General features: G+C 40.6%; 1 protein-coding gene across 2 annotated transcripts in view; it reads right to left on the reverse strand.

Moving 5' to 3' along the window:
- Nucleotides 1–25,335, reverse strand: part of LOC140491543 (serine/threonine-protein kinase NLK-like) — a 189,567-nt gene extending 164,232 nt beyond the window's left edge. The window contains exon 1 of one of the 2 annotated variants that reach the window (XM_072589871.1): nucleotides 24,347–25,335. In XM_072589871.1, the coding sequence (XP_072445972.1) occupies nucleotides 24,347–24,996 (650 nt within the window). In that variant the 5' untranslated portion in view covers nucleotides 24,997–25,335. The remainder of the gene's footprint in view (nucleotides 1–24,346) is intronic. The other variant, XM_072589870.1, reaches the window with a different exon arrangement.
- Between the last annotated feature and the right edge of the window lie 2,240 nt (nucleotides 25,336–27,575).

Consider the following 27,575-nt stretch of genomic DNA (forward strand, 5'->3'; position numbering starts at 1 on the left):
TGTTGACAATCTTAAACCATTCTAAACATTGAGATAGCCTTCAAACACCTTCTGTAAATTACTTAACCAGAAGAATCAGTAACACATGTGAATGTGGCCAGTCCAAGCAGTTTTGCCCCCAGACTGAAGACAATAGTATAAACAAATGATTGAATTGGAGGCATTAAGAAATGGTCATTTTCAGTGCAGCTGCTACAGTGAAGTACCTGATATCATTAGAATCATTGCCTGTACATAGAGTTTAGTCTGGGTATGAATGCCAGAAAAGTCAGAACTACATTCAAGGAATGTGTATGTCTTCAAATGAATAAAAATACATTTCAAATGATCTTTAAACTACAGTTAAATGCTCAAATTATTCTATTTTAAACTGGAGTTTTATATAAAAATGCCTCACTTGAGCATTTTAAAACTACAGCAATTTGTCTCATACACCATAACCTTATACAAACTAACCAGCATGAAAATGAGCAGTTTGAAGATTAACAGTACATGTTTTGTACTATGTAGACCTTCATTTAGTTCAGACAGACATTCATATACAAAACTAGAAAGCCTTTATAAATTTGGTCCTTGTATGGAAAAAGTAATAGATATTAGGATGTATTGTCATTTGTCAGATGTCTTTCATGAAGAAACACCTTTACGCCATTGAAGGGAAGGAATCCTAGAAGTTTTCTGCAATTTGCAGCTTAGCCACATTGCTGATTAAAGCATTATTTCAAGTTCAAGCATTCAGAGCAGGCTCAAAGAGTTGAATGTTCCATTCCTGCTCACCATTGTCATTGTTTTTCTATACAAAGGGCAACAGTCTCACTTGTAAACAAATTTTTTCATCTGGCAGCATAAATAACAGAGCTCCCTATTATTTCCACCAGTGATTTTTTTTTTACTTTTCAACAGTACATGGCTTATTAACAGTCTGAACAATTAAGATCAAACAAGAGGATGAGAAAGTGCCATTAATTCCAGTACATTCTGACACAAACAACAAATCATTTCTCAAAAAGTAACCAAATCCTATGTCTTAGTGGAATTTCTGTAAGAGTGTTGGGCCTGTGGAATTTCATACTGTTCTCAGACTACACAAGGAATTCAACAGGATAATGCAAATTAATATGACCCAGTTCAAATTGACTATAAAAAGTTGAGAAATATTAAATGGTGATGCTTGAACAATATCTTAAAGTATTTTAAATAAAACAACTCATGTCTTGAAAGCACACTAAACTTACAGAGTGCTAGATGTCACTTCCAAATGGTGACAAGTCGATCATAATGTACAATGCAATCTGGATTGGTCTGCTGCTTTCTCCCTATGCCACCAGACTTAAGATCAAAAACTATTTGTCCTAGTCTTGAATGTTCTATATGAAGCATCCAGAGCACTGTGGAGTAGACAATTGCAAAGATTCACAACTGAATGAATAAATTTCTTTCAATAGCAATCCTGAATAATTATCCCCTTTTTCAGAATCCAGGGAACCTAGTGAACCCGAGTTCACTCTACCATCTTCACATATGTATGCGCCAAGGAAATTAGAAGGTGCACATTTGAAACTTTAACGATAAGGATATCTTTCTTTGGCTGTAATCAATTTCAAACCTGCAACAAATTGATTTTGACCAGGAGGGAATCAAGAGTTATGGGATATGGCAGGAAAGTGGAATTGAGGATTATTAGCCATGAATTCAACTTTAGGCTGAAAAGGTCTACTTCTGCTCCTACATTTTATGGCCTAATGGATTACCTCACATTATTCTAACCTCCAGACAGCACATACCCAATTCACTCAGCATATCATATCATAAACAATTATCCCATGTGTCACACCTCATTAGGTTAGTGCACTGGAAATCAATTTCTACTATTCCAGGTCTCCAAAGTTTAAAAATTTATCAAAATAAGAGAAGTCCCTAACTTACATGTCATAGGCAGACTAACAGAAAATAAGAACTAGGTTTCTATACTTGACAAGAACAATCTTCATTACAAATAGATTCTAATCACAGATAAACATCTATGAATTGTCGACATGCAACTCTACTGGCTAAAATTCTAACCCCCTCAAAAGTACCCATACTCCCCTGACACAGGCTAAAAGAAAATTGATAGTACTGGCAGATAGAAAAAAAATTGAGAAAGCAGTTCAATAATCCCAGTCCACAGTATCCACCAATATGAATCCAAACCAGGATTTTCTGTTCAATCTCTTTTCTCCAGATTATTTTGACTTCTTTGCAAAAGCCACAGGCAATTGGTATGCAAACTGCGGAGTGTCTTAGTTGCTGTTAAAAACCACAATTTACAGCAACTGGCAATGGGAAAGTGAACTGGTTTTCTTCAGACTCTAGGTACAGCTCTTTTACTGTATGGAAAGACAAAGGGAGCATAAACCATATTATGATAAATTCACCCTGCTTTGAGAAGGAGAAGCTTGAATCAGATGCAACCACATTATAGGCGAGTAAAGATAATTGCAGAGACATGAAACAAAAAGGTGGCCAGACCCAATTGCAAGGCGAGCCTAGCAGGGAAGTCAGTGGAGAAATGTCATGAATTCCTGTGGTTAATTCAGGAGGCACAAGAGATATCAGGGACATCATTAAGCAAAAGCATACAATGTGGTGAAATTAGTGGAAGCCAGAGGATTGGGAAGCCTTAAAAATCCTGCATCAGTAACTTAAAAAAAAGTGTTAAAGGTAGTGAAGAAAAGATATATTGCTAGAGCTTTTTTTTAAAAAAGAAAAAGATAACGAGAGAGGAGATTATAGAATCTTTACAGAGATTAAGAGGGGAAGAATGGACATTGGATCACAGGAAATGAGGCTGGAGAAGCAACAATGGGGAAGATACACATGGTGGAGGAACTGAGTAGGTACTTTGCATATCTTCAGTGGCTCAGTGATTAGCACTGCTGCCTCACAGCACCAGGGACCCGGGTTCAATTCCAGCCTTAGGTGACTGTGTGTCGAGCTTGCACATTCTTCCCATGTCTGCGTGGGTTTCCTCCCACTATCCAAAGACACGCAGGTGAGGTGAACTCGCCATGTTAAATGGCCCATAGTGTTCATGGATGTATAGGTTAGGTGCATTAGGGGTAAATATAGGATAATAGGGTAGGGGAATGAGTCTGGGCGAATTACTCTTCGGAGGTTTGGTGTGGACTTTTTGGGCTAAAGGGCCCGTTTCCACACTGTAGAAAGAAACTGCTTTACAAATACACACTGGCAAACAGTGGTTGGGGGGGTTCGGGGAATGAGTGCAGTGACCATCACTACAGAGAAAAGATGCTGGGGAAACTGACATGTCTGAAGGTGTATTAAACATTCAGGCTGGCGGGTGGGGGGGGGGGGGGGGGGGGGGGGGATCTAAGATAACGGCGCTCTGAGAAGATCGCACTGCAGAGCTTCGCATCACAGGAGCAGGGCGGTCCTTTAACCCACCAAACCCAGGTCATCAGGAATTCTTGGGGCATTGGAAAGATTGTGGAGCCCCAAGAAACATTTAAAAATTGACTTACCTGTATTTTCAGCTGTTGAGAAATGCCTAAAACAAAGGGAGGAGCAGCAGAGGTCGGGTCTGCAGTGAGCTCAGCCTGCAGCAGCCTCGGAGCCGATTACTCTCCAAGACCTGGTGAGCCAGCTCCCAAAATCTCGCAAGATGCTGGGGAAACAGATTGAAGAGAAGCTGGCTCCAGTTCTCATATTGCAGAAGCAGGAGCAGCAGCTGGGAGACCTGGAGAAAAGCACAGAGGAGGTGGAGTACAGGGTCACAGTGGTGGGAGCTGATGCCAGTTCATTCAAGGATGAGATCCAAGCCCTGAAGATGCAGGTTCGCAATTTGCATGACCAAGTGGATGACCTTGAAAACAGCGGCAGGAGAAAAAAACATTCTGATCATCGGTCTGCCGGAGGGTAAGGAAGGTGAGTGGCCTGCGGAATTTGTTGAAGATTGGCTTCCGAAATTCCTTGACTTGGAGGCTAGCATGAGGGGGCTCACCGGGTCGCAGCGCGGAAGTTGGGTCTGGGTCAATGCCCCCGTCCTTTCCTGTTGCGGTTCCATCAATACTGGAATAAGGAGAGAGAGTGTGTGTCATGGAGGCTTCCAGACTCCAGGGGAAGGATCCAAAGGCCCTAATTTACGAGGGGTCTAAGATCATGTTTTTTCAGGACGTTTCAGCGGCGGGACAGGTAGTTGCCCCCTCCAGGCAGGGGGTGAGTTCCCCTACTGTGCACTATTGGCACTGTATATGTTGGTTTGTTTTCTGTTTTTTCGGTTTTTTTTATTTTTAATAACTTTGTATATTTGTTAAGTGTAGTGGTTTTAGTTTATGTAGTTGTTATATTTGGTGGACAATGCGACACTAAGGTTCAGCAATTTGTGGTTCGGGTTCTTTCTCTCTGGAATTTAAATGTAATTGCAGAAGATTATGGCTAATGATTTGACTAAATGGTGTACCTAGAATATCAAGGGAAGTCACTCACCAATTAAGAGGAAGAAGGTACTTGAATCTTAGAAAGGAGAAGGTGGATATTGCTTTTGTTACAGGAGACACATTTGGATGACAAAGAGCATCTGAAATTACAACAGAATGGCTTCGACAGAGTTTATTTTTCATCATTTAATACCAGAAGTAGGGGAGTGGCTATATTGGTTAGGAAAAATCTCATTTAAATTGTTGGAATATGTTAGACACATACGGGAGGTTTGTAATTCTTAAAGCCATGATAGGTTGGGAAGAATATGGTGTTTTAAATGTTTATTGTCCCCCAGCTCATCCTCTTAAATTCTTGGTAGATGTTTTTTCTAAACTGATAAGTCTCAAGTCTCGGCACATTATAGGGGGAGATCTTAACTGCCTCATGGACTCCACAGTAGACAGGTTGCCTAAAGGTCCCTCGATACCCTCTCACAAACTAAACAGTTATTGGGTCTGTGTGGGGAACTAGGGTTGGCGGACGTCTGGAGGTGCCTCCACCCTACAGGTAGGGATTTAACATTTGTCTCCAATCCGCACAGATGTCATATGATGATTGATTTTTTTTCTGACCCCTGCAGTAACCCTGGATCTGGTAGTATCCTGTATGATCGGTAATATTGCCATCTCTGATCATGCTCCAGTGTACCTCATGGTTAAGATTCAAGGTACTGGCGAATGGACCCATTTATTCTCATGGATAGTAAGTTTGTGGAGTATTTCTCTAGGGAATTTCAGGCATTCCTAGACATCAACATAGGCTCAGTTGATAGCTCATCTGTTCTCTGGGAAACTGCCAAAGCATCTGCTTGGGGGTTAGTTATTTCATATTCCACCAGTAGGAAGCGGCAGAAGGGTGAGCAGCAATGTCTCCTTGAAGCACGGTTGAAGGCAGCAGAGAAGGTCTATTTTGACAGACCTTCGTTGGTCAAACTACAGAGGATTACGGCACTGAAGTCCATGCTCACGCAAAAGCAACAGTTATACGAGCATGGTGACAAGCCAGGCAACTACCTTGCCAGAAAGAGATGTGGCCCACAAACCATTACAGCGATTAGGGAAGGGTCTGGGAACCTAACGTGATTCTAAAAAGATTAATGTGGCATTCCAGAGATTCTACTCTCAGTTATATCAGTCTGAGAATTGTGAGGAGGGGCAGGCCAAAATGGAATCCTTTTTTTTTAAAAAAAAGAGATCTGAAGCTCCTGGGTGTGACTCCCGAACAACAGTCCTTTCTCAATGCCCCACTATCAGAGCAGGAAGTTGTGAGGCAGCTTCAGAGTGGAAAGGCGCCTGGTCCTGACAGACTTCCCAGGGAATTCTAAGGAATTTATAAGTATGCTGTCAGGCTCGATGCTGAATATGTTTAATGATTCATACAGTCATGATTGTCTCCCACCATCTCTGAGGGGGACCAATATTTCACTTCTCCTTAAAAAAGGGAAGGATCCGGAAGACGTGCTTCATAAAGTCCACATTTAAGAGCGAGATGGGCCTGTAAGATCCTCTCTAAGGCTCTCGAATTAAGGCTGGAGACTGTGCTACCCTCTATTATTAAAGAGGATCAGATGGGCTTCATAAAGGGTCGCAGATCCTCCATTAATGTTAGGAGGCTGCTTAACGTAATTCAAGCATGCCAACAACAGTCAATACAGGGGTTGGTGATTTCTTTAGATGCAGAGAAGTTATTTGACCGAGTTGAGTGGCCGTACCTTTTCTATACTCTAGACCAATTTGGTCTGGGCGAAGTTTTCACAAGATAGGTAAAGGTTCTCTACAGTGTACCTCTCACGGCGGTCATTACCAATGGGACACAATCAAGCAATTTTAATATTTCTAGGGGCAGCCAGCAGGGCTGTCCCCTTTCACCATTCCTTTTACTTTGAACCGTTGGCAGAGGTCATCCAGGGGATCTCAATATATCAGCTCCAGAAGTGGTCAAAATTAAATAAGATCTTGCCGTATGCAGGCAATGTTCTAATTTTCATGACAAATCCAGCAGTTTCAGTGCCTTGCCTGATACAATGCATTCACACGTCTGGCACTTTTTCGGTGTATAAGATGAATTTTGTTAAATCAGAGGCTATGCCTATGGGTGGTCTTACAAAAGAGTTGGCTCTTGAGTGACTATAGATTCCCATTTAGGTGATCACAGGGGGTTTTGTGTATTTGAGCATATTTATTAATTCAGTTCTGGATTGGCTGTTCAAAGCCAATTTTACTAAATTATTTGAAAAAAATTAAACAAGATCTCCAAAGGTGGGAGGCACTTCCAGTCTCGTGGTTGGGTCAGATAGCGCTTAAGATGAATATTCTCCCTTACCTGCTATACCCTATACGGATGCTCCCCCTGATTTTCAATAAACAAACACCCAGGAGACTGAATGGTTGGTTCAGCTCCTTTATCTAGCACCGTAAATGGCCCCTCATTAAATTAGCTAAACTGCAGTTGCCTCAGACTTTTTGGGGGGGGGGGGGGGAAAGAGTAGACCTTCTGGACATTAATTACCAATTAAGCTTGCTTTTGACCTACGTGAGTGATTGGGTTTGTGGGGACCCTCTTTCAATATGGCTAGATATAGAAGCCTCCCAGGCAAGGTGCCCCTTACTAGTTTGATGTTTTTGGATAAGGCGAGGACAGTTAGGGAATATTGTCATAACCCAATAGTCATCAATACTGTTAAAGCATGGAGGGCAATTCGGCAGAGGGAAGGTAATATTGGCAAAACATATTTGTTTACACCTTTAGTGGGTATGCCGGGTTTTCAACTGGGTATGATAGATTCAGGATTTAAACGTTGGGCAGCTAGGGGTGTATCTTGTATGGGTGATTTATTTGAGGGAGACGTAATGTCCTTCGATCAGTTAGTACGGAAGTACAAGTTACCTAATAGAGACCTCTTTCTTTTTTCAAGTTAGGGATTTTATTCAAAAAAAAAAGACCACACCTTTGACTGATCCCTACAAATCTGACATAGAAAGAGGGGTACTAAGGGCGAAGAGTACACTCTCTGTCAGTACTTTATATCACCAATTGGGGGGTGCCACCTCAAATGAGTCTGATCGACTCTGCAAGATGTGGGAAAGACAGAGGCATGGGAGGATATTTGGGAGAATGCAAGGAAGATATCAATTTGCAATAAGACTCATGCTTTACAGTTGAAGACTCTCGACAGGGTCCACTTAGCCCCAGACCGTTGTCAAAATTTAAGCCAGGGGTATCTTCAGCATATCCCAAGTGCAAGGCCTGCACGGGCCCTCTTTGGTCTTGTGACAGGCTTCAAACATATTAGAGCGCTGCGGCGGGTGCAATGGAGAGGATTTTAGGTGTAGGGGTGGAGAAGGACCCTATTTCTCTCCTTTTGGGCCTACCCATTGTATTTCCTGCAGACGAGCATAAGAAAAAAAATTTTTCAATATTCTTAAGTTCTGTGCAAGGAAGAATATCTTGCTAGGTTGGATATCCGAAAACCCCCAGGCCTGTCAGGTTGGCAGAAGACTTCTGGAGTATATTCCCCTGGATTCTCTCAAATATGGTACACCACAAAACAGAATTTTTATAAGATATGGCAACCCTTTTTGAAATACCTGGACACAGATTTATCTGCCACACTAACAAGGGCTTTTATATAGCCATAACAATTGTGTTTCATGAGTCCAATATCCAGGGAGGAGGAACTGTGAATGAGTGTTTTGTTTGGCGGGGCTGAGTTATTACTATTTATTTGTTTGTTGTTAGGTACTTATTTAAATAGCTAGTTTAGTTTTTCTTTACTTTTATACATCTCTATATATGTGTATACTTTTGTATAAGAGGGTGGGTTGGGGAATTTTTGTTATTTGGGTTTTGTTTTGTACTTTTTTGTATGGTTTTGAATTGCATTGTTTTGTATTTGTTGTAATATTTTAAAATCTATTTTTTCTTAATAAAAATATATTATTAAAAAATTCAGACTAGATGGACTACACCCCAGAGCTCTAATGGAGACAGCAGAGGAGACTGTTGAGGTACTGGTGCCAACAGATCGGAGTTGCCAGTGAGGTAGAACATACTGCTGTGGGTAATTCATCATAAGTTATTAATTTAGCTACTTAAATCTCTTGGACAATCTAACACTGAAACAATGATTTAAACTTCATTGATATAGCAACCAAAATAACATTCCTTAAGTTAGGTCTCACAACCCAACTTGGCTATTACCCGATTAATGATGGAATCTGGCCAGGATTTCGCCAATAGTGGTCAGTCTCTAGCAATATCTAGGGTTCAAACATTGCGTAGTATTGTTCTTCAAAGTTCTGCTACTGACTTGTTCTGTTGTTGGATTCTTACACAATTTTTACTCTTTCAAGTTTGTGGTGTAACATTTAATAGATTCTTTCATTCCCAACACTGATGACATTTCTGGAGAATTCAAATCTAAAGTTTGCCTTATCAAAAGTAGCTCCTCTGTTCCTCATTACATTGTGTCTCTTTAAAACAGGTTTTCTTGCAATTAACCCTTTACTTCAGAATATTAAGTCTGCATGCAGAATTAATTGCCCGTTTGTCACAAGGCAACATATTATCAAGCAGTTATCGTTTCTCCCAGAAACTTGTTTATGCTCCTTCAACTCCTTTCCAAGAGTTTCTCCTTTTTCATTTCATCTCAGGAAAGTTTATTCCAGAAAGTTTATTGCAGGTTCTTTCAACTATGAACAGTTAAGTTCAAGGTTTGTGTAAAGATTTGTAGCTCAGATGTCGGTTGCATTAGGCGTGTGTATGTTTGCCAAGTTGGAAAGTTGGTTTGCTAAGTTGGGAAGTTGATTTGCAGATATTTCACTCCCTGCCTAGGTGACATCTTTAGTGCTTTGGAGCCTCCCGAGGAGCACTGCTGCATCTGGTTGCTCATTCTAGAGGTCGGTATACAGAGGAATCTCTATTATCCGAATGAGATGGGAGGGAACTATTTTGTTCAGATAATTGAGTATTCAGTTAATTAAATACCTTTCTTCTGGGGCTTGGTTTTCTGTTAAGTCCACTCCCCATGCAAGCCCACCCCCCCCCCCCCAACCTCCATCCAACACTGCCCCCACCCCCTCTCTCCAGGGCAGCTGGATTGGACACTAACAGGACCGCTGCTGCCGCCTTTCGGGGAATGAGTCTCCAAATAGCACCTGAACCTACACAACATTGCAATATTGGAGGGAGTAGGTGTGCGTGTGCGTAGTCATTCAAAGACAGTGTCTGGGCTTCCATTAGTCCAGGGCTGTTCTCAGCAGCATTTCAGGAAGCGGAGTTCACTTTTAATCACTAAACAAAAGACGCCAGTGTTGGAAACACACCTTTGATGTAATGTTTTTAATTGGTACCTCAAGATCTCCTTCGGATAATCAGGTATTTGGATACTCCTCTGTATTGAGTCTACATCTGTGTGTTTGTTGATGGAGTCCATGGACGAGTGCCATGCTTCTAAAAGTTTTCCACCTGTCCTGTTCAGCTTGTCCTATGATTGTTGCGTTGCCCCAGTCAAATTTGTGCTGCTTGTGTATGGTGACTAGGGACAACTGGTCATGGTGTTCAGTGGCTAGTTGGTGGTTGTAGATACTGATTGCTAAGTTGTCTGCCTGTTTATGCTATATAGTGTTTTGTGCATGGAATCTGGTAAATTATGCTTGCCTTGCACATGTTGGGCATAGGGTCTTTTGTTCTGGTGAGTTGTTGTCTGAAGGTGGCTGTTGGTTTATGGGCTGTAATGAATCCAAGTGATTGGAGAGGTCTAGCTGTCAGCTCAGAGACTTTTTTAATATACGATAGAGTAGCTAGTGTGTTGGGTTGTGGCATGTCCTTGTCACGCTGTCTCTTAGGCAGCTGCAGATGCCTAAGTTGCAGAGCGATTCTTAGATTCCTTACAGTGTGGAAACAGGCCCTTCAGCCCAACAAGTCCACAATGACCCTCCGAAGAGCAACCCACCCAGACCCATTCCCTTACCCCTGCACTTAACACTATGGGCAATTTAGCATGGTCAATTCACCTAACCTGCACATCTTTGGATTGTGGGAGGAAACTGGAGCACCTGGGAGGAAACCCATGCAGACACGGGGAGAATGTACAAACTCCACACAGACAGTTGCCTGAGACAGAAATTGAACCCGGGTCTCTGGCCCTGTGAGGCAGTAGTGCTAACCACTGTGCCACCGCGCCATTATTGAAGTCTCGGTAAAGGTGTTCCTCCTCTCTTCGCAGGTTGTTAATTGCAAAAACAACCAAACAGCAGTGGAGCACAACTAAACAGGTCATCGCCATAGGACAGAAAGAACAGTACTACAAGACAAAATGACTAAACTAACCAACAGCAGAGAAGACAACACACCAGACATGTGGGCAATAAATCTCTCCAATAGCTTACAGACACAAAAAGCCATATTAGCCAAGGGACTCAACTACAACCACAAGGACGCAAAAACAACAGACTTCCTAGCTCCACTAGAATGTACGCTCAGAACTAACTGAAGAGAAACAGCAAACAGTCAGACAAACCATTGTACCCTTACTAATAATAAAATAAAATGAACAACCTCAACAATGAGAGAAGCCCTAACATCCAAAAATGACAATAACAATCATTGTACCAGCAATAAAAGGTAGAATAATAGTTGTTATGGACAAGACAGAACATATTCAGCAAGCAGAGAAACTACCTGCAGATGCTGACACCTACCTACAGAGGATTCCTGATGAAGGGCTTTTGTCGATTTTGCTGCTCGTTGGATGTTGCCTGAACTGCTGTGCTCTTCCAGCACCATTAATCCAGTATTTGGTTTCCAGCATCTGCAGTCATTGTTTTTACCACCTACCGACAGAGGGTAGGTGACCCCACACTATAGTTAACCAATAGAATAAACACCCCCCACCTCCCAACGAAACCTACAAAAAAATGGCTGATAACCAGGATTGACCTACAAAAGGATGAAGTCAAAAAGCAAAAACACTGTTTATCCAAGGTACACAAAGAAGACATATCACTTAGACCCACGGTGACACTTCCAGGAACTAAATAAAACTGACAAAAGAGCTTCAACAGAAACTGAAACATCTTATCAACGGATCCGAACACTTCATACAATCACAAGAATTCCTAGACAACACTGAGAATAATAGACAAGCACGAAGCAACGGTCTCAATCAATGTAATGGTACTGTCCACTTCAACTGGCAAAAATCTAACCAGACAGATAATCATCAACATCCTGGACAAACAGAACAGATGATATGAGGGGGAACCTATCAACAAGGACTGCATACTCAAACTACTAGACCTGTGCTTGAGGAAACGCTTAACATTCAACAACCAAATATATGAACAGACCAATGGGACACCTATGGGCTCAGCCACCTCTGGGCTTATAGCAGAAGCAGTGATGTAAAGACTGGAACAAATAGCCCTCCCACAAATCCAACCCAAACTTTGGATCAGATATGTAGACAACATTTTTGTAATGATTAAGAGAACAAATCAAAAACATACACCGGATTATCAGCACTATGCTCACAGGGATCAGATTTACGAGACAGGAGGAAACCAATTCAACTCCCATTCCTAGATGGAATGGTAGAAAGAACACAATGGTAAATGTGTACAGAAAGGCCACACGGACCAGATCCTGAACTACACGACACACCCGAACACGCACAAAAGAGTTGCAATAGGATCTTGTTCAAAAAAAGGTTACAACATACTGCAGTACTCCCAATCTGTGCAGAGAAAAACACCTCTACAGTCTTCACCAAGACTGGATATCCCTGCAACTTCACCTACAGATGCTTAAGAGACAAACAATGTAACAAGGACATGGCACAACCCAACACACCATCTTATATAAAAGTAGTCTCCGAACTGACAAACTTCTCCGACCACTCGGATTCATTACAGCCCATAAACCAACAGCCATGCTCAGACAACAACTCACCAGAACACAAGACCCTATACCCAACATGTGCTAGACAAAAATTTACCAGATTCCATGCAAAGACTGCATGAAACACTATATCGGACAAACAGACAGACAATTAGCAATCAGCATCCACGAACACCAACTAGTCACTAAACGCCACGACCAGCTGTCCCTACCCATCTGTGTGTATGGCTAAAGCACCACAAATTCTACTGGGACAATACATGATCATAGGAGAAGCTAAACAGAAGACAGCTAGAGAATTTCTAGAAGCATGACATTCACCCTTGGACGCCAAACATATTAAACTTATTAAAGTTGTGTATATTATAATATGCAGGTACCAAAGTATGGTGATATTGTCTCTAAATTGGTATGCAAGATATGATTCAGTGTATAACTAATTAGGTTAATACACGTCTGAGACTGGTCTCACAATTTGGCACTAACCACAACTGTTTGTAAGGAGGACTTGCAGGATTAACAGGACCAAGTATGACATAATTTCCTATATATAAGTCAATGTAAGGTGGATCATGCAGTTTCATACCAACATGTTTTAAAACTACCATGTTTTAGTCGAGCCATACCTCGTGCCCTATCATCTCCACTTAACCCTACTTATTACATTTATAAACTGATTTTATTATTTTAGTAAAGTGATAACAAGTAACAGCTCATTAGCTTCAGGACAAAAGACGGAGGGCAAAATAAAAAGCTGCACCACCCGTTTTCTCCTCTGCACTGACTTTCCACACCAAATTCGGTGGTTTCCAAATTTGTGCACTTCACAATTCTAAGTCATTCCACCAACACTAGCCATGCTTACAACTCCATAGTTCCAGTTCTGAAATGCCAGCTAAAAACGCTCTCTCTCTCTCTTCCCTCTCAAAGCACCCCATAAAACTGACCTCACCTTTCCTGATAAACAAAATTTGAGTATTATCCAAAGGTTGATGACTGTCAATGATACAGTTTAACTCCTTCAATATAGGAAAAAAGTCCATTTAAATGAAGCTTATTGCACCAAACATAAAAGACATTTAAGACATCTAGAATTGCAACTGGTAAAGACTTTTTAACAGCCTCAAAAACAAAATTCAACAGTTCAGAACACTAAATACATCACTGAAACCACATTAAACTCTATATTATTCTGTTCTATCTGCTCTAGACTTGATAGACCATTGCTTAGAGAGTTAATAAATCAGACTTATGTCTTTCCACTCATCTTGCAACAGGAATGTGATAGAATACTTCCTAGTTTCCTAAGTGAGTGTATTTTCACCTATACTCTAAGTTGGAAACCATCTAGGACAAAGCAGTCCACTTGATTAGCACTCCAAGTATCATCTTCAATAAATCACTGCCCCACCACTGGCACATTACGGCTACATGTCCCACCTGCTAGATGCATTGCGGCTACTCAAGGATTCTTCAACGGCATCTAACCTGAGACCTCTCAGAAATGCAAGGACAGCAGGAAGGTAGAAACACATTTGTGCATTATCCTCCAGGTCACATAGCATCTAGGCTATGACAATTCCTTCATCATTGCTGTATGAAAATTCTGATATTGCCTACTTAATACCATAGGAGCAACTTCGTCACAAACCACAGCAGTTCAAGAAGCCAGCTCACCACCTTTAAGAGCAATATATGCCAATCATGACAAATACCCACATCCTAGGAACAAAAATAAAGTAGCAGTATGCCATTTAACAGTGACAATACTAAATAGGTTCAATGGGTAATCAAAAGCAAACCGCTGAAATATAAAATGAGTTTACTTATGTCATTGCAAACAAAATCTCCTACCCGATGTTCCCCACACCCCAAAATTACATTATGGACAAACTGGAAGGGTGGGGAAGAATCATTGAGGCTAACGAAAATTCCACACAATGGAAATGTGCACCATAATGAACAGTGACAAGTGAGTACCCTCTTAAAAAAAAGGCAGAAATTATAGATCAAGTCAGTCAATTTCACTGGTTAAACATTGGATAAAATCAAAACAGATTGCACATGACCAATTTATTAGAAATTTTGGGAGGAACAGGACAAATGATTTGAGAACTGACTGCTGACAGCTGGAGTGCAAGATAGTTTTAATTGTTTTGCACAAATCTAATTTGTTTGTAGTTGGCATTAATTCATATTTAGCTAGAATTTAAACTGCAGATTTCAAAGTTCCTAACCTTAAGCAAAATTTTAACAAGATGTGTACTGAAGAGCAGTTGAGCTTAATTAAAGCAGCTTAAACTAGCTCTGGATCAGTTAGGCCTTTTGCATAGGGAGCATATGCTATGTGCCAACTTTGTCCATTCAGCATTTGAGTGAGACTTATGATGGAGTGCTGGAGTTGGGTGATCATGAGTTAGCAAAAGATTTATTTTTGCTTTTTCTAACTGTCAGCCTCGATGAATTAGTTCTTACGCTGCTACAGAAGAAACCGCTGGCTATTTAGAGTATTGGTAAATGATTAAGGTCTAAACTAATTAAGTAGCTAGTTAGAACACATTAAGGATAGCAGAATGGATATCATCATAGCTGCCTACCAGTGAGAGTCAGGACAAAACAGTGGCAATAGGTATCTGAAGTTCAAGCAGCTTTAAATCGAAGCTCAAGAGCTGGAGGCTGAACTATATAAAGTGCAATTGCATCAGAATGGGTAGAAATTAATTGGATTATTTGCACTGGCAGACAGTCACACCTATTACGATAGAGTCACCTGATTTGATCAGTGTTCTGCAACAGTAGTATGACTGCGTGAGGGCAGGAACCTCAACCTTTGCAGCTACCCAAAATATATGCACTCTTTTGAGCTTGTTTGGATGAAAGTGGAAGCTATAGTGGTTGAGCTAATTGGTCATGGCATTGCAGCACAGAAATCCAATCAAGTAGGAAGTGGAGGGAGCAAAGAACTTGTAACGCTAGTAGAGTATACAGAGGAAACTCAATTATTCAAGTATCAATTATCCGAATATCGGATTATCCGAAGGAGATCGTGAGGTCTCAATAGAAACATTACAACAAAGATGTGTTTCCAACACTGATCGCGTCTTTTGTTTAGTGATTAAAAGTGAACTCCGCTTCCTGAAATGCTGCCAAGAATAGTCTGGACTGATGGGAGCGTAGGCAGAGTCTCCAACTGACACACCACCCTCCATCTCTCTCCCTGGAGTTTTACACAGGGGTGTATCCTAAACCCCCCTTCCCCAAATAATCTCTCCAAAATTGTCCTGTACAGGACAAAGGTGGAAAAGAACACGAGAGAACGAGCATCTGTCCCAGAGAGGGTATGGGGCACTTGGGGGTGACAGTGTTGGAAAGGGTTGAGGGGGCAGTGTTGAATGGATTTGGGGGATGGACAGGTTTGGGAGGGGGTGTTGTTGGACAGGCAGAGGGGCAGTGTTGGATGGGGTTGGAGGGCGGATGGGGGACAGGGGTCACACTGTTGTGTCATCTCCTGAACAGGTAGCGGACTTAACAGAAAACTCCAAGCCCCAGAGGAAAGGCATTTAATCAATTAGCTGAATAATTAATTATCCGAACAAAATAGTGCCCATTCATCTCATTCGGATATTCGAGATTCCTCTGTAAATCAGAGGGAGTGACAACATCCTCCCCAGAACTAGATTCCAGATGGCTGTATGCTGCCTTGTTTCAGGGTTTAGGACATTTGCTCAGGACGAAAGATGAACTTGAGTGGGAAGGATACAGCTAATGTGGTCTATGTAGTTAGATATAAAAAATAGATAGGTCAAAGGAGGTGATTCTGTAACAGAACATAACAGCGTAGTACAGGCCCTTCAGCCCTATGTTGCATCTACCTGTGAACCCAATCTGAAGCCCATGTAACCTACATTATTCCATTATCATCCATATGTTTATCCAATAACCATTTAAATGCTCTTAAACTTGGCAAATCTATTACTATTGCAGGCAGGGCATTCTATGCCCTTCCTACTAAGAACCTACCTCACTTGTCCTATATTTATCACCCCTCAATTTAAAGCTACGTCCCCTTGTGCAAGCTATCACCATCTGAGGAAAAAGGTTTTCACTGTCCACTCTATCTAGTCCTCCGATAATCTTTTATGTCTCCATTAAGTCACCTCTTAACTTTTCTAACGAAAACAGCCTCAAGTCCCTCAGCCTTTCCTCATAAGACCTTCCCTCTACACCTGGCAATATCCTTGTAAATCTCCTCTGCAATGCTTCCACATCCTTCCTATAATGCAGTGACCAGAACTGTATGCAGTACTTGGCAAGTGTGGCCGTACCGGAGTTTTGTACAGCTGCAACATGACCTCATAGCTCTGAAACTCAATCCCTCTACCAATAAAACCTAACACACAGTACACCTTCTTAAAAACCCTATCCATCTAGGTGGCAACCTTCAGAGATCTATGCACATGGACACAAGTCTTTCTGCTCATCCACACTACCAAAGATCTTACCATTAGCGCAGTACTCTGCATTCCTGTTACTCCTTCCAAAGTGAACGACCTCACACTTTTCCACATTAAACTCCATTTGCTGCCTCTCAGCCCAGCTCTGCTGCTTACCTTCATCTCTGTAACCTGCAACATCTTTCTGCACCATCCACAATTCCACCGACCTTAGTGTAATCTGCAAATTTATGAACCTATCCTATTACACCCTCATTCACGTCATTTATAAAAGTGACAAACAGCAGTGGCCCCAAAACAGATTCTTGCGGTACACCACTAGTAATTGAACACCAGGATGAACATTTCCCATTAACCAGCACCCTCTCTTCTTACAGTTAGCCAATTTCTGACCCAAACCACTAAATCGCCCTCAATCCCATGCCTCTATTTTCTGCAATAGCCTACATGGGGAACCTTATCAAATGCTTCACTGAAATCTACATACACCACAGCAACTGTTTTACCCTCATCCATCTGTTTAGTGACCTTCTCAAAGAATTCTAAGGTTTGAGAGGCACGATTTACCCTTCACAAAATGGTGTTGACTACCCCTAATCAAATTATTCCTTTTATAAATCCTTTCTAACACTTTACACACAACCATTGGTATGATTAGCTGGATACCAAATTAAGCAGAACTTCAAAAGGTTTTAAATATTTTGATTATCACTGGAGGCATATGCAAATGGCATTGGCCAAATAGTTTAGAGAAATGAATGTATAGGCTCAAACTCAGGTGTGGGAGTCCTAAGTTCTGATGAGTTGGGGAAAGTCAGATCAACACTGTTAGGACAGTCTCCGTCTGAAAGTGCTAAGATTGATGGGGCATAACTAGGCAAAGAGAGGGCACATTAAACTATACAGTGGGGGCAGGGATCAAATTTAAGAGGTGGTAAATTCAAGGCAAGTGAGAAAGGTACTAACTTGGGATAAGAAAAACTGTGACGGAGAGTATATAAATCCAACAGTAAATTAGAGAAGGATAGAAGCTACAAAAGGAATTTAAAAAAGGACAAGATTGAAGACTGAATGGACATAACATCTTAAAAGAGATGAACTGAATGTGCTTAGAAATTTAAATAGTCCAACCAGGACACAGCTGTAGGATACTGAGGATTGGTTAACAAATACTGAAAGGCACATGACGCTTAGAGAAGAAAGGGAGGCAGGTTAAAAAAAAGTGGATGGCTGGCTGTTAATTATAGTATTAGCACAATAAAGGGGGATGCCCTCAAACCAGGGATCTAGGATGTAAGAACAGTTTGGATAGAGGGGAGAAATGACAAAGGCACACTTGTGGCAATTGTGCACCACCCTCCGAGAGCAACCACACTACTGGATAGTATAAAGGGAAGAAGGGCTTGCAAGTTTGTCAGAAGGGAATGGTGATAATCATTGGAGATTTTGAATTACATGTAGACTGGAAAAGTCAGATGAGTAAAGACAACTAAATGAGGAGTTCACGACAGTTTCTGAAAACAATTCTGGAGCCAAACAAAGCAGGTTATACTCTACCTGGTAGTGTGCAACAAAATAGAAGTAATGGCCTTATAGTGAAGGTGTCCTAACTAGCAACAATTTAACATGATTAATTTCACGTTCAGCTGAGGGAGAGAGGAGTATGTCCATGACTAGTAATTTACAACTTAAAGGAGAACAATTAAGGAAAGGTTACTTTAAGAGAGCAGGGTAAGCTAAAGTGTATTAGCAATTTAGGTTAAGGGATTTTAATAGATGCAATGACAACATTTAAGGGGATAATTTAGAATGCATAGAATTAGGAACTCTTGTGGCACAGTGGCAGTGTCTCTACTGTACGTCAAAGCCAACAGACCTGAGTTCAGGTCCCACCTGCTCCTGTGGTGTAATATCTCTAAACAGGGCAATTAGAAAATCTCTAGAATATATGGGAAAAAACGTACTAACAATCAAGAAAGATCCTAAAGGAACAGATCCTTTACTTATTACAGTAGAGAAAAGGTAGAAAGCTTTGAGCTTAAAGAAAAAGTATAGAACCAAGCAAAGATGGAGGCAGATTAGACAGATTAATTTCTTTAATTTTTTTGATCTTAAGTAGAGAAAAATTACAGTACAAGAGAAAGCCAACCAGAAGCACAATATAGTAAGGATTTCTAAATATTAAATGAATACAATTAAAATGGACATTGCTCCTAAAGAAAATGAATCAGGAGAATTGATAATAGACAGTAAAGAGATGACAAATTGAACAAAGGTTTTGCTTAGTTTTTGCTATAGACTATACACTTGACACTCCGAAAGCAGTTATAAAAAAAAAATGGAGAAATGGAAAGGAAGTAGTTCAAGATGACTACAATCAGAAGTGACACTAAACATTGTTGAAGTTGCAGCCTGGACAAGAACCCAGCACGTGATGAATTTCATCCTAGGATCTTAAAAAGCAGCTAATGAGATTGCTGATGCAATGGTTTGTGTAACTGTCCAAACCTTCCCCAAAAATCTAAATGAGATTATTTTATTGGAAAGACAAAAGAAACTCCTTTATTTTAAAAAATGTAGACAAAACAGAAAGCTTAACATTGGTCATAGGGAAAATACTGCAGATGTTATAACACGGATCTAAGGTAAGTTCAAAGTAATCTGGCAGAATCAACAATGTTAGGAAAGGAAAAGTGTTAATCCATCTATTGGAGTCACTTGAGGAAGTAATATTTGCTGTGGATAAAATGGGAACAGTGGACATACTGCACTTGGATTTCTAGAAGGCATTTGGTAAAGTGCCTCAAAAGGTTATTGTGGAGAATAAAAGATTGTGGTGTATGGCATAACATGTTAACCATTCAATCTTTTGTCTATGCCAAGAAACAAATATGCATAAATGGATATTTTTTCAGATTTGCAAGCTACCACAGGGATAACTGCTCTGGCATCAACTGCTTACCATGTATGATTGACATAGATAAACAGAAACAAGGAATGGTTGCTAAAAATCAATGACTCAAAAGATAGGCAGTACAGTAATGTGGGGAAAAAAGGAAGAGGACATGAGAAGGTTACAAAATGTGATATTTAGTGAATAAATAGAACTGTCAAACAAAGTACGTTAGAAAATGTGGACTGTCCATTTTGGCATGGGAAAAAAATTATAACATTACCTAAATGACAAGAGACTTCAAAGCTCTGAGATAGAGATCTGGATATCCTCATCCAAGAATCACCAGATGTTAGTGTGCAACTAAAGCAAGTACATGTGAGGTATCATTTGAGAGAACAATTTACCTCATTTGTGAGGGCAATTAAGTAAAAAAGGTTGTGCATACAGAGTACTAGCAAAACTACAACTGGTGTACAGCATACATAGTTGGTCATCTTGGTTAAGGATAAAAATATGTCAGAGGTTCACAAAAGGTTTACCAGACTAATACATGGCATAGAGACAAAAAAAAACTGCAAATGCCGGAATCTAAAGTAGACAAACAGAAGACTGGAAGAACACAGCAAGCCAGTCAGCATCAGGTTTGTCAAATACATGGAATAGGTAGTTACCCTTATGAGGGAAGGTTTTTTTTAAATCTGGCATTTACAGGAGTAGAGGCAACTTGATTGAAACATAAAAAGATCCTGAGGGATCTACCTTGACAAAAATCTATTCCTTTTACAGGAAAGCACAGGATTAGGGGTCACTATTTAAACTAAAGGGTCACCTATTTCAATAAAAAGAGTCAGTTTTATTTTCTCAGAGGGTGGTCAGTCTTTGGAACTCTTCCTGAATAGGCAGTGGAAACAGTTTTTAATGTTAAGGCAGAGATATATAGAGTTTAAGAAAGTATGTGGGTGAAAGGTGATATGGGAAAGTTGGAAATGTGGACTCAAGGTTGCAATCAAATCCACCATGTTTTTATTAAATGGTGGTGCAGATTCATGAGGCCAAATTCCTATCCCTGGTTCTGTGTCTGTACGTATGAAATGTGAACATATCTTACTTCAATTCATCAAAAACATTTGATAAACTACTGCAGCAAAAACTAAAGGTCAAGGTAAAAGATTTTTCTCTGAAAAGTTATAGCAACTGGTGGTCTACTGAAGTCAGCATTGGGAAAGCTTGTTTAATATACGCGCAAGGACTCAAGTGAAAGATATGACATTTGTGAATAGCTTTAATTTTGGTGAATGGCAAAATGTAAAGACTGCAAGATAAACTAACATGTATGGCAGATGCAGCTCAACAAAAGAAATTTAAGAAAGTAAGTTATTATCTTCAACATTCTCAGGCCATCACAAAACAGTTGTTCAATGGTCTACTTTAATATAGCAACCTGTTTGTACAAAAAAAACCTCAGATTAGATAAAAAGCTGCTAACCTGTTTAGCTGATCAACAGAAAGCCTGTCAAAAGTCTCCACTTCAACTTGCACTATGGGATCTATTAGATCTACTTGAACACTACCAATTTACATTTGTATATATATAAAAAAAACCAGCACCAATATGGCAACACATCTCCCTCAGAACTTCACAGCAGTGTCCTAGAGTGGAAACTAGAGGAAATTGAATCAAAGTAACACTGAACATTTGGAAGAAAAGGTGCATTTCAAGTACAAGTCGGGGAGAAGAGGAATCTTATTACAAAGATACAAAAGGCATGAAAGACCAAGCAACCATACAAAATTACAAGACAAAGAAACATCAAATATAGTTGCTAAATACAAAAGGAGAGCCATACTGAGTGCTTAAAATGTCTTAGACTACAACTGCTTACACTACATATTTGGGTGCAGGAATAAGGATATAAACCTATCTGGAACAGTGCACCATAGACCCACAGGAATATTAGTTACCAGGGTAGCTGATATTCAATCCGCAGAAAAGTGAGCGTTGTACCCGCCGGAGTGGTTAGACTATCCAAAAGGGCGGCCACTGAATTAGGGGTAGTAATATATATAAGTTTATCCCCATTACTTTACAGTATATAAACAAGGCAGCATTAATTTAACAAGCACAAAATAAATTGAGGGGTGATAAGAAAAATGTCCTTTGGGAGTGGTCAGAATATGGAATTCTCTGCCACAATAAGTTGTAGTAAAATAGATGGATCACTGTTTGAAATCAGAAACAGAATATGCAGGAGGATAAAACTAAATTAGGGACTTTGTGAAGAAAGACTGAATACTGTAGTCCATTTGTGCGCTGCATATTATGATTTCTCTTACCTTGCAAAGTGACCAACCAAGGCTGGGACACCACTCCCAAGAATCCACTGATATTCAAAAGATCTTCAATGAAATAAGTGAACAAAAATACAATTTTGAAGATACATCAATTTTTTTCCCCTTTAGTCAAAGAGAATGCAAGTAGTGCCTAGCAAGGTTATTTATAAATAATACAGCACTTGTATTTCCCACCCAAGCACTAAAACCAATGAGAACTTGTCTCAGCTGTAACAAGACAAGCCAGAAATTAAGTCTTCCTTCTTACATAGCATTGCAACAAGTAATGCAACCATACAAGACATCAGGACAGCACAAAAAGATTAGAACATACTTATGTAGCAAGTAATGCAAAATTACCACCACTGAATGCAGATCTAGATTTACTTTAAGGCTGTTAATATGTTGAAAGAATTTTATTCCAATTGATGGGCAATATTAAGCCAAAGTAGACATGTCGAAAATAGTGCAAAAAATCTGCTTTGATATTTTAGAATTTTAGAATTAAATATTTAAATTTATCAAATGTACCATCTTGCAACAAGAAATTTCACTTCCAATCTTCCAGCTAAAACTACAATTAATTGCATTTGATATGGCTTCCATTAGATAGAGTGAGGAAGTTTGAAAGGCTATCATTCCACGAGCCATTTTCTCCAGACCCTCATATCGCCTGCATTTTCCAGACATGCAGAAACATATACAATGCTTTTTATCCAAATTATTCACATTCAGAATAAAGAGTAGACCATTGAGCACCTCAAGCATACTTTCATTTATTGGCACTTTAAAAAGACTTTAAGTTATTAACATCTAGTTATTCTATTAACCTAGAAAGTTATTTTTGCCCCCATAAAAATCTTAAACCAAATATAATCCATCCACAAAATCTAACATTTCCTTGAACTGCAATAAAAACTGTAAATTAGGACTGGGGTTTATAACCATTGAGTTACAAACTCTTTGAATACAACATTATAGCTTTTAGCAAAGCCAAACCAAATTACCTACTTACAAAGTAAATTTCCTCAAAACAAACAAAAGGGTCAACAAAATGATACATAACCTGATTGCACTGTTGTATTTAATGTTTTAAGAAAAATGACTTAACAGATACAAAATAAAGGACAGGAATTTAAATCATCCATCCAGGTACACGATTTAGTAGCATTCATAATATACTCCAGCTGGCAATTTATGCCATCGGAACCACTCAGATGAATTACTGCATTTCAACACCTCTACAATTATTATTCCAAACTGCACGAGCACCTGTTATCAAGTTCATAGGGAATAGCATTATCTGTAGCAAGTACTTCCACCATTACAAAAACAATTCCTGTTATTATAGAATTGACTTTAAATTCTGAAAACGTAAAACATGAAGGATATTAATTGGGATAGTTATTGTTAAAAAAATCCAAAATTAACTTGAGTCATTTCACACACTCCTGAAGTAAATGGAGCAGTAATCTCACAGACACAATAATGGATCTGTTCCTTCAAATTAAATACAGTTATAGAATAACAAATTGTACAACATATCTTCGCCCTAAAAGTGGCATGCTTCAAAGCAACCAAGCACTGTCTCCACTTTGGCTACCACTAAATTATTGCTTAATGCAAAGCAAGACCTTTAAAAAAATTCCAAGTCAATTTTCATCACCAGGCTTAGTTTCTTCAAACAAAAGGCAAAATTTAATTTGTTTTTGGCAATTTACCATTCCAAAAAAAAACGATTTACACAGACAAATATTGTCGGAGGTCATCCAGCAACCTGAGTCAAAATCTCTCACTTTGTTCTTTATTAAAAAAATTAAAACCAGTTTCCTATCAAGAGGCCTTATAATAACTCAAGGACGAAAAGGAAATCTGACCAAGCAGTCTCTGGTTCGTGTCGAGCAGGAAGCTTTAAAAAGGGGCACCTTAGTGACAAAAGCACCTTCCAGTGCCGTACGAAAATACACCCAAATAATGGCCAATTTCCGCCACCCGCCAAGCAATGTCACTTTATAACTGATTTAGATCCCTGGCGTTACAGTGCGTTCTGTTATACGCCAAGCTCACCTAACCCACAGACATTTGGGCAAGCTAAACATTTTGAAACTCCTAACAAGTTCAACATTATCATCGCATTTATGGAAACACCCTTACTGCACAAAGTTGATAAGCTGTTTATCTGAAGTAAAAAGTAATTGGCGAAAAAATTGCGACTTTTTTTGAAAAACGTTAATATTTGAAAACATTCGCAAAACTTCAAAATTCTTGGCCAGGATAAACCTACCAGACTACTCCGAAGGCTCCGTATCCGATGGGTCTGTCGGGCTCGATGTCCAGTTGATGTGCCTTGGCAGCGGCCGCGGCGGCGGCGGCAGCGTGAATCTGCACCGAGGCGGCGGCGGCGGCCGGCGCCGGGGACGGGAAATACGGCGCCTGGCCCGGGTTCAGCATCGCCGCCGCCGCCGCCGCGGCCGCCGCCGTGGCGGCGGCCGAGGCGGCGGCGGCGGACGACGACGAAGAAGAGGACGAGGACGACGAGACGGCGGCCGAACTCGCGGCGGCGGCGGCGGCAGCAGCAGCAGCCGGGTGATGGTGATGCTGGACCGGGTGTACCGCCGTGCCGATACCACCACCTCCTCCGGCAGCAGCGGCACCGCCGCCGCCACCAGTCGCAGCGGCGGCGGTGGCGGCGGCAGCCCCGGGGTGTATTTGATGGTGATGATGATGAGGTGGCGGCGGCGGCGGCGGATGTTGGTGATGGCTGTTGCTGCTGCCGCTGTTGTTGTGGTGATGATGGTTGTTGTGATGGTGGTGGTGGTGGTGATGATGATGATGATGATGGGCGGCCCCGGCGCCGTTATAAGCCATCAGCTTGGCGACGCTTTGGCGCTGCTGCTGGCCCGCCGCCGCCGCCGTGGTGCCGCACAGCGCCATGACCAACGGCCGTACCGCGCGCCCAGCCCGCGCTCCACCGGCCGCCGCCGCCTCGCCGCTCGAGCTCCGCCTCGGCCGCACTCTCCTCGCTCCGTCCTTCCTAAACCATCTTCCAGCAAATTCCACACCCGGTTTTCCTCAGGAAATTCAATAATCCGGCTTTTCAACTCCTCGGAGAGTGAGAGAAAAAAAATTCTTCAAAAAGACTTTGGCTTTCACTTCGCACACATTTTTTCTGAGGGGAAAGTCCTTCAGTTTTCCTCGGGAAACATTATCGGAGCAATTATAGAGCTTATTTTTGGCTTTTTCCTTTAAAAATAAAAAATATTTCCCCCCCTCCCACCCCCCCAAAAGCCACCAAGAGGAGAGCAACTAAACACGGAACCCTCGAAAGCCGGATAGTCCCTCCCCCCACACACTGACTGCTCCCGCCCCTCTCGCTCGGAAGCCCAGTCGCGCGCACCCCAACATGATCGTCTCCAGCTCAGCCCGCCTCCTTCCATAGACCGTCCCCTACCGGCGCCTGATTGACATCACTTTTGTCCAATAGAAATGCACGCTTGACCCATAGTGCTACGGCGTCCAGGTGCCGAGCGTGCTGCAAGGGTGGGTCACCCCGTACTGCAAGCAAGTCTGGTTGAGGGAGCACAAAGGGCACGTGATCCAAATCCTCTCCCACAAAGCCCAGCGGTGCTAGAAAGAGGTCAACTGTTGTATTGATGGGACCCCAACTGGTTAATGGAGGGAATCACACAGAGCACCAGCGCATTTTATCCTGGGGCTTTAAACCATTGGAGGGGATTTGCTTCCCCCTCCTCCTCTCCCGCCGTGGAATTCAAAAATAAACTTCGACTGTTTTATTTTAAGTTCAGCTCTGAAAGTGTCCTTTCTATGTTATGGATGAAATAATATTTTAAGTCCTGTGCAAGTAGATTATCTTCAGTTCTCCTTAGTTTACTACAAAGGTCCAATATGGTAATATTGAAAACGGTAACAGCTTGAACTAAAACAGAAGTTATTGGAAAAGCTCAGCAGGTCTGTGCAGAGAAATCAAAGTTAAGTTTCGGGTCCGGTGACCCTCAGAACAGCTTGAACTAGTTCTAACCTCTAAGTTGTAAAAATGCTAAAAGTTATATTTTGGATTAAGCAAAATCTGCATTTTAATGCTTCGTCGCTGGAGACTGATTTTTCAATAACTGTGTTGAAAACGAGGGACATTAGTTACCTAATCGAGAGGGTTTCATTTTTCTTTGCTCAATTTCCAGGTCAGCTGCCCACTTGCACATGTACCATATATGGCCTGGGAAAAGTGGGTCAGGATACAGATGGGCAAAAACACGTATTTATAATGTTCAGCATGTCTTTGTGCAAAATGACAGCCATGTCAGCATCATAGGAGAGACTTGCTTTTGGAAGTTAATATGTGTTTTTGAATTTATTAGATTGCTGATTATCCTACTACCACATTTATAATTGTGGCAAAATGCAAAATTAAGGACTCTATCCTATGTATTGCTCAATTGAGTGGTAATCTGAATTGTATGATCCATAGATAAAATTTAAAATATCTAATGAAAACATTAATTGGAAAGAAATGATTAAAATCCTGTTTTTTTTTCCATTTATTGTTACATCACTGAAAAATTAATTTGCGATGTTGAAGACAGGAATAAGGCCACGATTGAATCAGACATGATGCTCAGTGTAGGGAAAATCTCAATTACCACAAAGTAAAGAAGAAAATTTCAAAGAAAACATGGCTGTTGTCAATAGATTGTTGTAAATAGCTGTACAATTAACTAACTTCCTTTCAGTAAGATCTTCTAGAAATAGAAAGAGATACATCATGTTCTGTTTTAAGGACATGTAGAAGTATAGTTCGTTGAATGATTCCTTCCATTCATAATAATGAAGAAACATGATCAGTGTGGTAGAGTTACTAATTGTTATCTCATAAAGACAATGTAGCCGACTAAATGGGATTTGGCAAAACTTTTTCCACCACTTTAGGAAGGTACAAAGTGTTATTTGGACACAGTACTATCATGATAAAAATGGTGCACTGCTTTCTTTACAAAAACTGATTTGCTAAATACTGCATTGTGAAGGCAGTGTTTCTTCAATAAGTGAAGCAAAGATAAGTGGAATTTGGCTGTCACTCCACTAGCCTGTGATAGGTTGGACCAATTTACCATCATAACAATCACTGTACTTAGATAAATACATTGATTCTAAAATGGGAGTTTGTGAAAATGATATAAAAAATCTACTATTCAAATATAAAATACTCTTCCTTGTGTGGCAGCTCCTCATGATAGTGATAACTAGTTCCCTCATGATAGTGATAACTAGTTATGTCAGTTAATAAAGTTTTGTATAATAAATTTTCCATATTACCTTGGAAAGTGTGAGGTAAATAGTTCTTGAATACTAGTTATGTCTTTTTTTGGTTATTTATGTTTCATATATATTCAGTACAATTGTTTCATCTTGAAGATACATACACCAATAGAATATTAAGGTGCAAAGCCAGAGTAGGTGGCCAGAAGAGGTCATCAGTGAATGATTTGGTGACACTG

This window comes from Chiloscyllium punctatum, chromosome 19 (genome assembly GCF_047496795.1).
Source record: "Chiloscyllium punctatum isolate Juve2018m chromosome 19, sChiPun1.3, whole genome shotgun sequence".
NCBI lineage: Eukaryota > Metazoa > Chordata > Chondrichthyes > Orectolobiformes > Hemiscylliidae > Chiloscyllium > Chiloscyllium punctatum.